Source organism: Triticum urartu, chromosome 4 (assembly GCF_003073215.2).
Source record: "Triticum urartu cultivar G1812 chromosome 4, Tu2.1, whole genome shotgun sequence".
NCBI classification, from domain to species: domain Eukaryota; kingdom Viridiplantae; phylum Streptophyta; class Magnoliopsida; order Poales; family Poaceae; genus Triticum; species Triticum urartu.
The window spans coordinates 184,715,828-184,734,358 of record NC_053025.1 but is presented as its reverse complement, the minus strand read 5'-3'; the positions used below and the strand labels follow the sequence as shown (position 1 = coordinate 184,734,358).

The 18,531-nt window shown below is 44.3% G+C and overlaps 1 protein-coding gene across 14 annotated transcripts; it reads right to left on the bottom strand.

Moving 5' to 3' along the window:
- Positions 1-12,102: 12,102 nt before the first annotated feature.
- LOC125551256 lies at positions 12,103-16,171 on the bottom strand. Of its 14 annotated transcripts, none has more exons than XR_007302353.1 (4): positions 14,277-16,171; positions 13,748-13,807; positions 13,267-13,644; positions 12,106-12,897 (listed from the first exon to the last, which is right to left on the bottom strand). XR_007302353.1 is itself a non-coding variant. In XM_048714428.1 (3 exons), exons 1-3 carry the CDS (start codon positions 16,048-16,050, stop codon positions 14,315-14,317), a joined length of 699 nt encoding a protein of 232 aa, XP_048570385.1. In that variant the 5' UTR covers positions 16,051-16,171; the 3' UTR covers positions 12,963-14,314. The 14 variants fall into 14 exon arrangements, 2 of the variants coding, with proteins under 2 accessions (XP_048570385.1, XP_048570386.1); XR_007302355.1 differs by lacking the exon at positions 13,748-13,807 and having other exon boundaries at positions 13,267-13,459; positions 14,277-14,411; positions 14,669-16,171; XR_007302352.1 differs by having other exon boundaries at positions 12,110-12,897; positions 13,267-14,411; positions 14,669-14,737; positions 15,166-16,171.
- Between the last annotated feature and the right edge of the window lie 2,360 nt (positions 16,172-18,531).

Below are 18,531 nucleotides of genomic sequence, written 5' to 3'. Positions count from 1 at the left end.
ACGAATCTTCGGCAATAGCTTGCGAGACCGAGAAAACTGCAGAGTTGCTTCACGTTCTGAGGAGGTTCCCAATTCACAATTGCAGACACCTTCTCAGGATTCACAGCAATGCCCTTGGTAGAGATGATATGACCAAGATAAAGAACCTCATCGAGCCAGAATTCACACTTGGAGAACTTGGCGTAGAACTGATGTTCCCTGAGCTTATCAAGAACCGAATGCAAGTGCTTGGCATGATCTTCCTTGTTCTTCGAGAAAACCAGAATGTCGTCGAGATAGACCAAAACGAATTCATTGGTGTAGGCGTTGAAGATGAAATTCATCATGCGAGAGAACGTCAGAGGAGTGTTGGCGAGGCCAAAATACATGACAGTGTATTCATATGAACCAAAGCTTGTTCTGAATGCTGTCTTGGGAATATCTTCTTCACGAATGCGAATCTGGTGATAACCCATACGGATCAAGCTTGGAGAATACTTGGGCTCCTTTGAGTTGTTCGAATAGCTCATTGATGTTGGGAAGTGGGTATTTGTTCTTGATGGTCTTCTTGTTCACTGGACGGTAATCAACACAAAGTCGGTCCGTTCCATCTTTCTTCTTCACAAAAAGAACACCACAACCCCACGGAGAAGAACTAGGCCGGATGAGACCCATTTTATCTTGCATATCGAGTTGCTTCTTCAGCTCCTTCAACTCTTCAGGTCCGAGCTTGTAAGGACGTTTGCACACAGGTTCCATGCCAGGCTCAAGATCAATAACGAATTCAACTGGCCGGTGCGGAGGCATTCCTGGAAGCTCTTCTGGAAAGACGTCTTGATATTCGCAAACGACTAGAATTTGAGAGATGGCATCCAATTCACCCTTCTCATTGAGAGAAAACAGACGAATGGTATCATCACGAGCGGAAAAGACAATCACATCCTCAGACGAATGAGTCAATTGAATCTGCCTGGCTGCACAATCAAGCTGAGCCTTGTGTTTAGAAAGCCAATCCATTCCGAGAATAAGATCAATATCTGAGTCACCAAGAACATTTGGAGAGGACAAGAATTTATAGTCACCCAAAGTGATAGTAACATCCGGAATGCATACTCGAGATGTCATTTGACGGGCCGGAGAGACGATAGCCAACGGCTTCGGCAACACTTGAGTAACAAAATCATGCTTAGATGCAAAAGGTCTCGAGATGAAACAATGCGATGCACCAGTGTCAAAAAGAACTTTTGCAGGAATATCGTTAACAGGAAGGTTACCCATGATGACATCTGATGAGTCCTCTGCCTGAGCTGCATTCATCAAATTCACCTTGGTATGCTTGGGATTATGCTTGACCACCGCTGTACTTGTCGATCTGACAGGAGGAGGAGGAAGACGCCTCTGGTTGAAACACTTGTTGGCATAGTGACCCTTCTATTGGCACTTGTTGCACGTGACCTCAGAAAGCGGACGGTGATATGGAGCACTCGATCTTGGAGGTTGAGACGAAGTCTTTTTCTGAAAGCCAGGGTAGGTGGGTGGGAAGAACCACTGCCACCTTTGCTCTTCTGCTGATATGGCTGACGGAATGGAGGAGGAGGAAGCCAAAACTTCTGCTGCTTGGCCACTTGAGTAGAGGAGGAAGGAGTAACATCTCTGACTCGCTTCTTGGAAGCATCACACCTCAACTGAGCAGCCTCTTGCTTTAGTGCCATGTTGTAGAACTCATCATACCTCAAGGGCTCAAAGAGAACAAGAGCGAGCAGGATATCTTCTCTGAGACCACCCCTGAACTGGTATATCATGCTCTTCTCATCAGGCACGTCCTGCTTGGCAAAGCGGGCGAGCTTCTGGAACAACTTGTTGTAGTCATAGACAGACAAAGAGCCTTGCTTCAGATTGCGGAATTCCTCACGCTTGCTTTCAACCACGCTCTGGGGAATATGATGAGCCCTGAAATCTCGACGGAAATCATCCCAAGTGATAACACGTCCACCTCTGGAGTCCTTGTACTGCTGGAACCATTCTGCAGCTTGATCTTTGAGTTGGAAGGAAGCGAACTTGACAAAGTCCTCAGGCCTGACGTTACTGCACTCGAAATGCTTACACAGATCCACAAGCCAATCGTCAGCATCGATTGCGTCAACACAATTGCTGAAAGTCTTTGGCCCGTTAGCAAGCAACTGGTTGAGTGTAGCAAAGTGACTCTGATTGCTGCCTTGATTCCCTTGACTGCCTTGATTACGCTCTTGAAGAATTTGCATGATCAGCTGTGTGTTTGCATTGGTTGCGGCCATCACAGCTTGCCAGGCCTCTGGAGGAGGTGTAGGTGGTGGCGGATCAGGATTCGGAGTCGTGCGCGTTGGAGGAGCCATCCTGAAGAGGTTGACCACCGCACATTGATAGATGAAATATTGAAGTTGAATCCAACGGAATGAAAATTGCAACATATAGTCTTCACATCCGAACAAAATGAACGAATGCATTCCTCTTGAAATGGTCACATATCCATAATTTGAGAAGCCACGTAGAATTAAGGTAGAGAAATAAATCAACAAGGTACGGATCAAGAACGAATAATTGGTAAGAAATCCCAATCTCAAACCAATATCCGTAGAAGAAGAACTAGAGCTACTAGAATTCCCACCTGTGAAACTACCGAACCTTTCCGGTTATGCAATCAGGTGTTGGGGATACAGGGGAAGCATAATATCTCACCCAAACTAGCAAATCCTACATCCAGCTGTATCCATCCTTCAACACATAACCAAGAAACCTTCGGAAACCATCTACCTCAACCTTCGAAAAGCATCTGTTATACAAGTTATGGCGATACTCCCGAACTCCCGCCCCAGTACTGGGTGGCGTCGAGGTTATCTCACCAACGAACTGCATAAAAGAGATTTTCGATGTTGGCGTACTAAACTCAGGTATTCCAGAACTGCAACGATACAATTATGATGACAACACCTCAGAGCTCAACTCCTCGGGACAGTTCCACTAAACCCCTGATAGGAGGCACCAAGACAATGTTCTCATCATAACACCATCGGAACGATTCCAAGATACCCGCGTGATCCTAAAATTTTTTTTTGTGAAATTTGAGAAGAGAAGAGTCAAAACTCCATGTCAGGATGCCTTACCAGAGCGATGAGGAGACTGGGAAGTAAAAAGAATTCCTAAACTCTCCGATATATAATTCCTAAATGACTCAAAACATTTTTCTAGACACAACTCGGCCGCTAAAACGATCAAGAAATGGGGCTCCTAAGGTCAGGGAAGGCTCTGATACCAACTTGTAACACCCTCGATGCGACTATAGCTCCCACGTGTCGAGGCACGACTTAGAGACATAATCGCATTGAAGGCATATGTCGCAAGTTAGGCAATCTTCACAACATCCCATGTAATATGAATAATAAAGGGGAGATAACATAGTTGGCTTACACTCGCCATGTCAATCAAGTACATAAATAACATTACATCATCCAAACACTCATGGCCCGACTACGGCGCCAAAATGAAAGAGAACCCAACATGCGACATGGTCCCGTTCACCCCCAACTGGGCACGACTACTGATCGTCGGGAAAGGAAACATAGTATCGTTGAGAGTCTTCGTCGAACTCCCACTTGAGCTCATACGCGTCTCCTGGAGCGGAATCATCAGGCCCTGCATCTGGTGTAATAGTAATCTGTGAGCCACAGGGACTCAGCAATCTCGCACCCTCGCGATCAAGACTATTTAAGATTATAGGTATGGCAAGGTAAAATATAAGTGGAGCTGCAGCAAGCGACTAGCGAGTATAGTGGCTAACTTATTTGCAAAAGAGAGCGAGAAGAGGAGGCAAAGCACGAGTGAGAAGCTAGAGAACAACCTGCACAAACATTACTCCAACACCGTGTCCACTTCCCGGACTCCGCCGAGAAGAGGCCATCACGGTAACACACTCGGTTGGCAAATGCTTGTTTCTGGAGAACCCAAGGGAAAGAAAAGGGTAGGTGGCAAATGGTAAGACCAATGTTGGGCATTGCTGGAAAATCTTTAATCAAGGCGAACTATCAAGGGGTTCCCATTATAACCCAACCGCATTAGGAACGCAAAATCCGGGAACATAACACCGATATGACGGAAACTAGGGCGGCAAGAGTGGAACAAAACACTAGGCGAGAGGCCGAGCCTTCCACCCTTTACCAAGTATATATATGCATTAAGATAACATGGCAATATAATGATATCCCAACAAGTAAATAAAAGATGTTCCAACAAGGAACGGCCTCCAATCTTCACCTGCAACTAGCAACGCTATAAGAGGGGCTGAGCAAAGCGGTAACATAGCCAATCAACGGTTTGCTAGGACAATGGTGGGTTAGAGGTTTGACATGGCAATTTGGGAGGCTTTCAAGCAATTGGTAGGCATCGTAGCAATGGCATAGCAAAAGAGCGAGCAAACTAGCATAGCAAAGATAGTAGTGATTTCGAGGGTATGATCATCTTGCCTGCACAGTTGTCAGAGTTGACTGGATCCTCGAAAGCAAACTGAACGGGCTCCTCGGTAGTGAAATCGTCTCCCGGCTCTACCCAAACAAGACAAAAAAGCAACAAGGGTACAATCAACCACGTGCAAGACCAAGCAATATGATGAAATGATGATATGCTATGCGGGATGCGATGCGGGATGCAAAATGCAAGGTACGACAGGAAATGCATGAACCTGGCCTCAACTTGGAATTTCAAGTGTGCCACTGGAAAGATGAGATGAAATCGCTTGAAAACGATATAAAGAACGCCGGAATCGGAGTTATGATTTGGAAATGGCAACCGTTTCAAAAATGACACCGGTCTGTGATTTACAGCAAGTAGGCATCTAAATGCAACGAAATGAACATGCTACAGCACCCAAACAAGACAACAAAATACATGGCAGGGATGCACACAAGATGCTTAACAAAAGTTTAGCACTGAGCTACGGACAAATCATCCATTAACAGGTTCAAACAAGCATGGCAAAAACGCAAATGACAAACAGATCTCAGACTTAGTGAAATTAACACTTGTCTGGAATTTCAGATCATATAGCCCTCTTCGGAGCAACAAAACAACATGCTACAGGACCTGAACATGACAAAGAAAGACATGGCATGGAGCTACTCAATAAGCTTAACAAAAGTACCTTAGTGACCTTGAGCCAAAAGGGAGCAGAAAATACAATTGCAAGCATGTGAACATAGCAAAAACATAATCAGTTTTCAGACTTGGTGAAAACTGAGACTTGCTGAAACATAACTCACGAAGGTACGTTACCGAGCGCGATGCACTCACCACGGTGCAAGTCATGGCATGACAAGAATACATCCATAAAGAAGGCACAAAATACAAGCTAGAAATGGCAAGAACAATAGCATATCCTGCACGTATCAACTACAATAACATCGGCAAAATCGCAAACAAGTTGACGATCTGCCCAGATTCGTAACGAAGCAAAAGTAGAGCTCGATTGACTCAAGCTAGGGTGCTCCATAATTACAAACAAAGACATGGATGGATAGAGCACTACAAGATTAACAAAACTCCCTTACTCATCATCCTCAAAAGAGGCACGTATCACTAGGAAACAACACGAACAATCCCAGGACTTGGTGAAATTACTAAGTCCCTGAAAACAGAATTAGCAAGTGCACCACTTTGCAAGCTTGCACAAGTCACCACACACATCCTAAAAATACATGGGTTGCACCTCTGGAAAGATGACAAAACCCTTAACAAAACACATGAAGAACTCACGGGCATAGCATGCACACATTAATCATGGCAAAAATGACAAAAGTGCTAAACGGAGTAACATATCTGACAATTAACTCAAGTAGCCCTCTTCTAATAGTATTTCGGGCATCAAGATGAGCTCAAATGAAAATTATGCAATGGAATGAAATGATGTACTCTCTGAGATGAACATTTTGATATGCTATATGCATGAATCGTAGCTACGGATGCAAAGTTACGGAGCCGCGAACAGAGCAACTTGGACTAAAAATTCTGGAGACTTGGGAAAAATTCAACCTCCGGATCTGGATCTAGGGTTTGCACGAAAACCGAGGCGCGGCGCTGCACTGTAGCTGTTCGAGGACCGCCGGAAGAAAAAGAGCCGCGGTGGCCAGAGCTCTCGCCGGAGAGGCCGCCGGCGACGAGGAGGCGGGGCGCCCGGAGCTTCACGGAGGCGGGGCGCGGGGCTGCCGGCGACGAGTCTTGGCGGCGGGGCGGCGAGTGGCGAGGCGTCGGCCGGTAGTGAGCAACTCCGGCCAGCGCGGGCGGCGCGGCTGCCGGCTCCAGAGGAGAAGGGCGGCGCTGGGGAGGCGGAAGACGGCGCTGGGCGCGGCCCGGGAGACGGCGCGGGAGGGCCGGCCTCGGGCCCCTGCGGGCCGCGGCGGCGGCGAGCGCCGGGCGCCATGTGGCACGTCCTGGTTGGGCGGCGGTGGCGGCGGACGTTGTCCGGCTCCGCCCGGACACGTCCGGAGCAGTGGATCTGGGATTTTTAGGGTTAGGGGGGAGAGGATCCGCGAATTTGGAATGGGGGGTGTATATATAGGCATAGAGGGAGCTAAGAGAGTCCAAATGAGGTGTGGTTTTCGGTCACGCGATCGTGATCGAACGCTCTAGGGCGTGGAGCAGAGTTAGGTGGGTTTTGGGCCAAATTGGAGGGGTGTTGGGCTGCAACACACACGAGGCCTTTTCGGTCCCTCGGTTAACCGTTGGAGTACCAAACGAAGTCCAAATGGTACAAAACTTGACAGGCGGTCTACCTGTAGTAGACCAAGGCCGCTTGGCAAGTCTCGGTCCAATCCTGAAATGTTTAATCCCTACACACGAAATAAAGCTAGAAATGGCCACCGGAGGAGAACGAAGCGCCGAAATGCAAAACGGACAACGGAGAAAATGCTCGAATGTATGAGATGAACACGTATGCAAATGCAATGCACATGATGACATGATATGAGATGCATGACAACGACAACAACACATGGAGACAAAACCCGAACCCGAGGAAATAAATTAACTTAACGCCGGAAACGGCAAGAGTTGGAGTACAAATTGGGAAAGTTACATCCGGGGTGTTACAATAAAGCACTAGAACAAAAACTAATTGGACCAATGGAGGAGTCACATTCCAAGGAACAATCTACCCAAGCAGTTTTGTGAGAGATGCTTTGAGCAAGGAGATCGAAAATGGCAGCAAAATGAGCTTGGACTCGGGTTTGAGCTGGATATTCGTGTTTGTGGGAGGAAGAAGGAGTGTGTGGGTGCAGGAATAAGTGGAGGAGGGCCACCGTGGGCCCACGAGGCAGGGGGTGCGCCCAGGGGGATAGGGCACGCCCCTGACCCTCGTGGCCAGGTGCCAGCTCCTCCTGCTGTGTTCTCAGTGCCAAATATTCTCAAATATTCCAGAAAAAATCATATTTAAATTTCAGGGCATTTGGAGAACTTTTATTTTCGGGGTATTTTTATAATTGCACGGATAAATCAGATAACAGACAGAAAAATACTATTTTTATTTTATTTAATATAAATAACAGAAAGTAAGAGGAGGGTACACCAGGTTGTGCCTTCTAGTTTCATCCATCTCATGATCATCAAAAGAAATCCACTAACAAGGTTGATCAAGTCTTGTTAACGAACTCATTCCGAATAACATGGAACCGGAGAAATTTCGAATAACACTATGTTACCTCAACGGGGATATGCACATCCCCAATAATAAGAAAATCATATTTCTTCATGACAGTAGGAAGAGGAAATTCAAAACCTCCAAATATAATCGATGGAATTTTTCCAATAGAGTTGATACTATGAACTTGAGGTTGTTTCCTTGAAAAGTGTACTGTATGCTCATTACCATTAACATGAAAAGTGACATTGCCCTTAGTGCAATCAATAATAGCCCATGCAGTGTTCAAAAAAGGTCTTCCAAGAATAATAGACATACTATCGTCCTCGAGAATATCAAGAATAACAAAGTCCGTTAAAATAGTAACGTTTGCAACCACAACAGGCACATCCTCACAAATACCGACAGGTATGGCAGTTGATTTATCAGCCATTTGCAAAGATATTTCAGTAGGTGTCAACTTATTCAAATCAAGTCTACGATATAAAGAGAGAGGCATAACACTAACACCGGCTCCAAGATCACATAAAGCAGTTTTAACATAGTTTCTTTTAATGGAGCATGGTATAGTTGGTACACCGGGATCTCCAAGTTTCTTTGGTATTCCTCCCTTAAAAGTATAATTAGCAAGCATGGTGGAAATTTCAGTTTCCGGTATCTTCCTTTTATTTGTAACAATATCTTTCATATACTTAGCATAAGGATTCATTTTAAGCATATCAGTTAATCGCATACGCAAAAAGATAGGTGTAATCATTTCAGCAAAGCGCTCAAAATCATCATCATCCTTTTTCTTGGATGGTTTGGGAGGAAAAGGCATGGGTTTCTGAACCCATGGTTCTCTTTCTTTACCATGTTTCCTAGCAACAAAGTATTTCTTATCATAACGTTGATTCTTTGATTGTGGGTTATCAAGATCAACAGTATTTCATTTTTCTTAAGAGGATGATCAGGCAAAGCATTAAGTAATTGGAGAAGCCTCCCCAAGCTTGTGGGAGACTCTCTTCTTCAGTTTGCACAAAATTATATATATCCCTTAAAGTAGCTTGTTTCTTATGAGCAGGGAAATATTTAGCATAGAAGTAATAAATCATATCCTGGGGACTACACACACAACCAGGATCAAGAGAATTAAACAATATCTTAGCATCACCCTTTAATGAGAACGGAAATATTTTAAGAATATAAAAGTAACGAGTTCTCTCATCATTAGTGAACAGGGTGGCTATATCATTTATTTTAGTAAGATGTGCCACAACAGTTTCAGATTCATAGCCATGAAAAGAATCAGATTCAATCAAAGTAATTATATCAGGGTCAACAGAGAATTCATAATCCTTATCAATAACAAAGATAGGTGAAGTAGCAAAAGCAGGGTCAGGTTTCATCCTAGCATTTAGAGATTTCTTATTCCATTTAGCTAATAACCTGTTAAGTTCATAACTATCTTTGCAAGCTAAAATAGCTAAAGAAGCTTCTTTATCAAAAACATTCATCAATATTATCAGATTCAATATTTTCATTCTCTCTACCCTAGCAAGTTGTTCATCAAGAAATTCACCAAGTGGCACAGTAGTATCAAGCATAGAAGTAGTTTCATCACAAGTATCATGCATAGAAGAAGTGGCATCATCAATAACATACGACATATCAGAACAAATAGCAGAAGCAGGTTTAGGTGTCGCAAGCTTACGCAAAACAGAAGGTGAATCAAATGCGGAGCTAGATGGGAGTTCCTTACCCCCCCCCCTCGTAATTGAGGGATAAATCTTGGTTTTTGGATCTCTCAAGTTATTCATAATGATAAGCAGATATAAATCCCAAGTGACTCAAAGGATAGAGCTATGCTCCCCGGCAACGGCGCCAGAAAATAGTCTTGATAACCCACAAGTATAGGGGATCGCAACAATTTTCGAGGGTAGAGTATTCAACCCAAATTTATTGATTCGACACAAGGGGAGCCAAAGAATATTCTCAAGTATTAGCAGCTGAGTTGTCAATTTAACCACACCTGAAAACTTAATATCTGCAGCAAAGTATTTAGTAGCAAAGTAATATGATAGTAGTGGTAACAGTAGCAAAAGGTAACAGTAGCAAAAGTAATGTTTTTGGTATTTTGTAGTGATTGTAACAATAGCAACGGAAAAGTAAATAAGCGAAGAACAATATATGGAAAGCTCGTAGGCAATGGATCGGTGATGGAGAATTATGCCGGATGCGGTTCATCATGTAACAATCGTAATATAGGGTGACACAAAACTAGCTCCAATTCATCAATGTAATGTAGGCATGTATTCTGAATATAGTCATACGTGCTTATGGAAAAGAACTTGCATGACATCTTTTGTCCTACCCTCCCGTGGCAGCGGGGTCCTAATGGAAACTAAGGGATATTAAGGCCACCTTTTAATAGAGTACCAGAACAAAGCATTAGCACATAGTGAATACATGAACTCCTCAAACTATGGTCATCACCGGTAAGTATCCCGATTATTGTCACTTCGGGGTTAACGGATCATAACACATGATAGGTGACTATAGACTTGCAAGATAGGATCAAAAACTCTCACATATTGATGAAAACATAATAGGTTCAGATCTGAAATCATGGCACTCGGGCCCTAGTGACAAGCATTAAGCATAGCAAAGTCATAGAAACATCAATCTCAGAACATAGTGGATACTAGGGATCAAACCCTAACAAAACTAACTCGATTACATGATAGATCTCATCCAACCCATCACCGTCCAGCAAGCCTACGATGGAATTACTCACGCACGGCGGTGAGCATCATGAAATTGGTGATGGAGGATGGTTGATGATGACGATGGCGACGGATTCCCCTCTCCAGAGCCCCGAACGGACTCCAGATCAGGCCTCCCGAGAGGTTTTAGGGCTTGGCGGCGGCTCCGTATCGTAAAACGTGATGAATTCTTCTCTCTTATTTTTTTCTCCCCGAAAGCAAATATATAGAGTTGGAGTTGAGGTCGGAGGAGCTCCAGGGGGCCCATGAGGTAGGGGGCGCGCACTAGGGGGGCAGGCGCGCCCCCCACCATCATGGACAGGTGGTGGGCCCCCTGGTCTTCATCTTTTGCAAGGATTTTTTATTATTTCCGAATAGATGTTCTGTGAAGTTTCAGGTCATTCCGAGAACTTTTGTTTCTGCACATAAATAACACCATAGCAATTCTGCTGAAAACAGCGTCAGTCCAGGTTTGTTCCATTCAAATCATGCAAGTTAGAGTCCAAAACAAGGGCAAAAGTGTTTGGAAAAGTAGATACGATGGAGACGTATCATTATACTACATATAATATATTTTATCTCTAGTCTTATAAAAAAACAGAGTTGTTGATGATGGTGTGCCTGCCATCGTGCAATATAGGTCGTCCGATTTATATCTGATGGATAGGAAGGAAACTATGGCAATTTTGAAAAAAAGATACCCACACCCCTCTCCATATTTGCAAATAAGGCCTCCCCTTGATCATGTTGATGTTTCGTGGAACGCATGGGCATCTTGCCAGTACTACATATGATATATAGAACATTGATTATAATTTGGGCTAATGTGTGGCTTTTGCAGCTTAGGGCTAAATACTTGTCATAATGTAGGGGGTGGGGCACTATACTTTGTGTGATAAACATGGTGTACGTATAGAACATGGTTTAGATTATGAATATATAGGTAGTACATCAAATGTACTATTATTTGGAATCAACATCAAGTGTAGTAAAAAAATTGAATTCGAGTTCATATAGTACACATATTTCATATCTATCTCCATAGTAATCATGTGGTGTGTTGTTAAGGTAATACTTGAATGATGGTTGAAGTTGGCAACAATCATGATTGTAGATTCTTATTGAAATAGAGAAATGAATTCAAATTCAGTTTGAATTGCAGTGGTAGTATAAACATTTGGAATGCACTAAAATGTTGGTATGAGTAGGTTACATGCATTGTACAGTCAACGAAAAAATTTAATTGGACATAACATGGATTCATACTCTGTTTTGAATAACACTAGTACAAATGCCCGTGCGTTGCACCGGGCAGAAAAAAGACGCACAACGTGCTTTATGCGCCATTTTTATATCCAATTTTAACAAACATCAATAATAAGGTTACACTCATTATTGCTTTTGTAGGATGAAGTTTGGACATGAAGAAGCAACTTAGCATTGTCTGATGGAAGAGTAGTTTTGGATGGAATAGTTGTCCATCAGTTTTACTTTCTACTTTTCGAGAAAATGCAAAATTTTCCTTATTTTTAATAAAATTCACAAAAATTGGGACACTTCTAAGGAAAGCTAACGTTTTTACGGAAATTGGAGAATTTTTTTGAGAAACTTTTTTTTGAACAGATGTCTTTTTTGATAAAGAAATTTTGATTATTTTAAGGTTTTGTACATTTTAAAAATTAAAATATATTTTTTATAAAAATTGGAACTTTTGGGGGAATTTTGAACCTTTTTAAAAGTGTGAACATTTTTTAAAGTGTAAACATATGTAAAACTGTGATCATTTTTAAACTATTTTACTATGTTGAATTTTTCTACAGATAGTTGGTTCTTTGCTTGGGAAGAGTTTATCATTTTTCTTCAAAAATATTGCTAGTAAACATACCCGTTCATTGTAACGGGAAAAGAAAATATTACACGTATTTAACTCAATAACGACATCACAACCTATACGGCGTTGGCGTGGGCGAGCGCAAATCCCCCCTCTATTTGATCAACCTCCAGCTCGACATCGCCTTTGCAGCCATGTTGTGTGTCAACGTGTTTGCCATGTGAGCTCTGCCCCAACCTTTTCTTCTAGCCTCCACTGTCGCTCCTCCATGCCGCATTGCTGTCAGCACGTATGCCTCCATGGTAAAGTCCCCTTGTCATCTTCGGTTGTTGCTTCGTGTGGATTGTGTCTCATCAAAATTGATATTGTCTGCTCAATCCTGGTCTGATATTTGACTCACGAGACCTAAGCCAGTAGTGATTACCAAAAATACTTTCTACTACGTAAAGGTACACTGGACTACTCATGTACGTGTGATAAGCACCGGATAGCACTTAGTAAAGTTGAATATCAATTATGCAATACAATGAGAGTATCCATCTTCATCGTAAACATACTGGCAATGAGAACATTTTAAGCACCGAGGGAATATATACGTTATAATGACACAAAGATAGAACAGTATATGGAATACACCCTTTCATACCTCTTTTCCTTCAGCTACAAAGGATACCACCTCGGATCTGTCATCGTTATTGGACTGAGTGAGGAAACAGTTAAGCATACAAGAATTATCTAGAAGAATTAATGGAGCGACATGTAGGATCGCATACTAATAAACTTGGTCAGTGTCATCTACACTCAGTCATTCAGTCTCCCCCTCATTAGATTTTCTAAAAGAGAGCCTCCTCTCTGAGTTCTATTAACAGAAACCAATTGTTCATCTACAGCATGAAGAAAACTAAAAAGGGAAGAAGAAAACAGAAATAGGAACATTCAGGTAACCCCAGAGGGCACCCAAAACCCACAGATATCTAGGATCTGGGGTTTGCCCTTTCAGCAGCTGCACAACAGAAGCAAAAAAATTCATCGCTAGATGAGAGTGAACATACTCGCAAAAGCAGTCACCAACAAGCAGGAACAGTCCACAAATGGCAAGAGTGGCTTTAAAAGTTTGATTCCTCTCTTCACTTTAATTGCTTTTAAGCTTCCAGTCAAACCACTCCAGGTCACCATCTTTGAGAAGCTTGAAAGACTTGATTTGTCACTTGCTCGAAGAGCTTTACTCCCCAAATCAGCGCTAATCTGCAAAATTTAGCTTGAGTTTAACCAAATAACAAACCACATGAATCAGAACAAAAGTATCAGACACCGCTTTTATTCTCAAAACATGCCTCATTCAAAAATCTCCAAATCATCCATAATACAGCAGCCAACCCCACTGCAATATAAAATATTGTCTTGATGTTTTCAATCTAAGTACTCAGAACCTAAAGAAGTCATGATCAGTATCAGGTATAGTTTTTCAGATTAAAAGTGAATTGAAAAATGGTTGAGATCAACTAAGTAGCCCATCTCCGCGACGTAACTTACATGATTTATTGCTGTTCCACAGTTGCAAAGTATCTCCCCAAAGAGTCCTTGTAAATCGCACTGTTTCCCATATGATTTTAGTTTTAATGTAGCTAATTTAAACATTAACAAAACAATCACTGAAATAAGACTGACATATTGAAAAGAAATATAGTTTGTGGACAATATGCTCGGGCAGATTCGATAACAAAAGAACAATCAAATAATATGACTTGTACCATTCACACTTAAAACTGACTAACAGAAAGGAAACCAGGAATAATTTTCTGACAATGTGATCATCAGGGATTCAACATCAAACACAACTAACCCTATAGTTTGCACTCACTAGGATTAATACAAATTCTACATGACACCACAATTGAACATGACGACTTGCAGGATTCACACATAAACTACATTAATAAACTGATATACAGTTCTCTAGCCAGATTATCAGGATGAACTGAATGAGAAGTTGAGAACAACCACTTGATCACATTTCAGTTGCATCCTTGAAGCTTAAACCACTCAACATAAATAAAACAACCTGATATTAGTAGCTCAGAAGAAGCCGACAGCAGTAGATTAACGATGATGGATCGGTCCATTTTGTAATGCATCACTATTGAGAGCCACATCAGAGATCAGTGAGTCATTGCTAGCGATAACAATCTGCCACGATCTGAAAAATTACCAAGCACAAAACTCATAACCAACCAACTGATCCTTCTGCCCACGGAAATGTACACAACATAAGTGCTTGTAATCCAGCACAAGGATGAATTTTGCCATAAATTTGGAGGTTTTTGCCTCGAGGAGCTCAACCGATTTATTGGTAGATGGCCAATAAATCATTTATCGATAAATGCACCAAAGTGATTAACACACACATATGAAATCCTTCTTGAATGGAATTTTAATGACAACATATGCTCTTACATTGCATTGCTTACTGCAGTGAACTGTCTGGCTCTGATCAACCTGATTGCTTGCCTGCTATTTATATTTCTGTAAAATGTCTCAAGAATAAACACGAGAGGAAAATAAGATTGCATGTCAGAACAATTGAGCTAACTTGAATGCAGATAAGCAATAGTTGTCAGATCTCAATCTGTACTGGCTTACTATGAAGTTGTTGAGAATGATAACGATGTACTAGATCGTAACTGCTTCAGTAAATAGCAATGTCTTACATAGTTCAATTTTGTAATAGGAAAACAACATAATCTCTTGGTGTACAGAATGGAATATAGATGCACAACTACCCAAAAATTATGTACGAGGAAGGAGACGCGATGTCAGCTCTGATTGACAAGGTTCAATCACTCCAACACACACAAAATGGTTTGGATGTCGTCTCTGACAACATGATTTTTTGTTCTTCTCCCTTCTGACATTCTTACTCCCTCTATTATGACTCAAGTGAGCAAACTCACCAGGAGCTGGTGCGATGCGACGTGAAAACAGTGTGTTGTAGTGACCTGAAAGCTCTGGCTCGGGAGATCGGATATGGCTGGAACAAAGAGCCATTGCAGTTCTTCCAGTGAAGTCTAACGATGATGGCAACCGCCTGGCTAAATTGAAACTACCGGCAATACACCTGTGATCCTCTGCTGCATCAAGCATGCACCATCGTGATATTGATTCCTTAATTAATCTAAAAAGAGTTGCTTGGATTGATGTACTGTTAGAACTTGATAACAGAGGAGATTGGAAGATGAAGAAGAAAGGGTCAAGGGAGAGGTTCAATTGGGTTGGTGCCTTTTTTAGATCAATGTGCGCCTATACCTGGGTGGGGATGTCATGGCCTCGACAGAGCTCCGTGTAGGATTACGGGGCACCGACGCGGGGCGCCATCTCCGCCGCGCACAACCAGGCTCTCCACCTATGCTCCAGATTGGAAGGATGGATAGGAGGAGGCGGCCCTTAGCTATGGCCGCACACCTAAATTGGAGGAGGAGGAGTGCAGAACGGAGAGGGCGAGAGGCGCCCGTAGCCATGGTGGGGAACCAGAACTGATGGAGAATCATCCAGATCGGTCGAACGACCCACGCCCCACAAGACTCCATGCGTGGCGCGCCCGAGCCGCCCACGCCCTGCCTCGAACCCGTATGGATTGCGAGAGCTAGCGCCCGACCCCTGCCTCGCCCCGCCACCTCGACGCCAGCGACTCCCGACGGAACCAGGTACCCAACGCCGACCTGCCTTCCTCCTCTCCCTCTTCTTCCTCTTGTTCTCTCCTTCCTCCATCCCGTTCTCTCTCTCTCTATTCGAACTGGAGGTTCCCAGCCACCATGCTCATCCACCGCCGGAGCTTCCATGTCCACGCCCCCACCGCCTGTGAGGATCTCCTCCGCCGCCAGCAGCTCCGCTCGCTACTCGCTCTATCTTCCTCTTCTTCGCGCAGCGCTTGCCCCTCCGTGCAAATTATCCAACTAAAAGAGGACCACGGGCTGAATACTTCAAAATGCAGGGTCCTTTTGTAAAACTGAAACGTTTTCTCAGTTTATCCACTTAAAAGAGGACTGTGGGTTGAATACCAAAAACATCAGGGACTATTTTGCAAAAAGGGCGCGACGGTGAACCTGCCAGACTCAATCCGTGGTTTATTATTAGGGAAAGATTTTGTATAGTAAAACGGGACAAGACTCTCTCTTTGTGTGGTGTGAATAGTTTTATTTTTATTTTTTGTTTTTTTGTTGAGGAAAGTGCGAATTGATTTGGTACGTACAAGAACAATATTATACGTTAGGCTTGTCCCTATATTCAACCTGCGCCTTGTTATATCCCGACAATTCAGATATCGTGCTCCCAAAACTGACGCCTTCACAACCCACACCTTGCTGTCCCGAAATTACAACGCACGTGAAAACTTCCTCCAGCTGCCAAATCCCGACACACGAAATCCCCCTTCTAACCTGAGCCGAAAGGGCTGCTAGTTCAAATCGGTGGAGGTACTTTTGTAACACACCGTACATTTTGGACAAGCGCATCCCGAAGTCATGGTTCCCCCTCTCATCGCCTCCTTTTTGCCATTCGAAATCCCAGGCCGCCATAACCTCTCCGCTCCAGCCGTGAAACCCCGCCCTCCTTCGTCTGCCACCGCAACAGCTCGACGACATCGTCCACCGCAACAGCTCGACGTCCCTCATCCACCACCCCAGATGAGGATCCCTCGTCCATCTCGTCGTCCCACCGGTTCAGCCGCCCCGTCCTCCACCTCCAAGGAGCTGCTCAGACGATCACCTCATCTATCGCGGCTGCTCCATCCCCACAGCGCCGCCTTAATCTGCTCCATCGGAACCGCAGCATCCTCATCGACTCCTCGGACGAAGCCGAGGCCTATTCGGCGCCACCAAAGAGGTTGTATACTCATCGCATTGCACCTTCTCCTTAATTTGACTTCCCGACGCCGACGGTGCTCCATCCCGCACCCCCATGGAGCGGCTACCTTGAAGCCGACCCTGCGGGCGACATCTCCACGGCGGCTCTCCCCCAGTGCGAGGCCCCTTCGTCGGCGGCGTCCATACCAGCCGGACCTGCTGCTGCTGCTCCGGCTCTCGCTCGCTTGCTCGCCCAGTTGCTGCTGCTCCGGCTCTCACTCGCTCGCGCTGCTGCTACTGCTCTGGCTCTCGCTTGCTCGCGCTGCTGCTGCTTCTCCCCCATCGCTCGTGCTGCTGCTCTTCTCCGATTTAGCTACACTTTAGTCCACTGAATTGACTTTTGGGTCAGTCGATTTTCTGGGGGTGGGGGGCTCGCCGGAGTTAAGGAAGAACCACCCGCATCGGGGAGGGGGCTCGCCGGAGAGGTGCCACACAATCTACCTTAGGGTTCAGGGTGGGGGCGGTGGACACCGGCGGTGGGGGGGCGCGGTGGTGGGGCAGTGGCGTGGGGATCGCAAGAGAAAAAGCTCAGCGCGAGGGGGGGGCTAGAGGGCTAGCCAGGACGGCGGCGGACCGTCGGTGGGGAATTGTTTCGGGGCGGCGGACTTGCGGTGGGGAGTTGTTTTGAGGCGGCGAGGTGGCGCAGGGGCCGGCGGTTCGGCCAGTGGTGGCTGGCGACTTGGGGGGTGCAGGTTGAAGATGAACTGCAGGCCCTCCCTAAACTACATGTCAAGTGCCTCTCTTCTACCATTGCGTTCAGTTTCGAAAGTAATATTTAGATTCCACAATAAATTTCCGTTTCGATAGTTAAGTTCAGAGTCAATAGTCTTTACCCCGTCTGTTGTATTCAGGTGCTTTTTGGTGATGTAAATTTTACATCTATTTTACATCATTTATTGGAGATGCTATTAGAATACCACTTAAGATTAAGGATGTCTGTCTTGTGTTGCTTCAGCCTTGACGTCTTACGACTCACCGGAGCTGCTCCAACGACAGAACTATCCATTACAATAGAGCAGTGCCCTGGACACCGTCTACGGATTCCTCAGATCTTCCTCCGCACCTCCGACGACCCAATGATGCTGAGGTCGACACGGCTACGACAAAGAGGTTGTACACTTGTTGCATCACTTATTACTCTACATTCATGTCGATCCATTAGGGCTATTTTTGTTCAACAAAAAAACATAGCAATAGGAAATTTTCCTATGCCACTCTACTATGCAATTATTCATGCATTTTGTTGAAAGGAATGGAGCGAAACATCCACCTGGACCTACTTTTCGAAATCCTATGCATGAAAACAAGACCAAGTGCGTTAGTGGCAGAATCACATTCTAACTGTACACACTTTCATATGGTTTCACTTTACTTTGGCCATGTTTCTTTGCATTCCTCTGCTCTTCCAATTCCTGTGAA

Coding starts and splice junctions, on each gene's coding strand:
- LOC125551256 (XM_048714428.1), bottom strand. CDS start 16,050: ATGGAAGCTCCGGCGGTGGATGAGCATGGTGGCTGGGAACCTCCAGTT. Junction 14,738..15,517: donor GCCATGACATCCCCACCCAG/GTATAGGCGCAC, acceptor GACATTTTACAG/AAATATAAATAGCAGGCAAG. Junction 14,412..14,668: donor ACTGCAGTAAGCAATGCAAT/GTAAGAGCATAT, acceptor GTAATTTTTCAG/ATCGTGGCAGATTGTTATCG.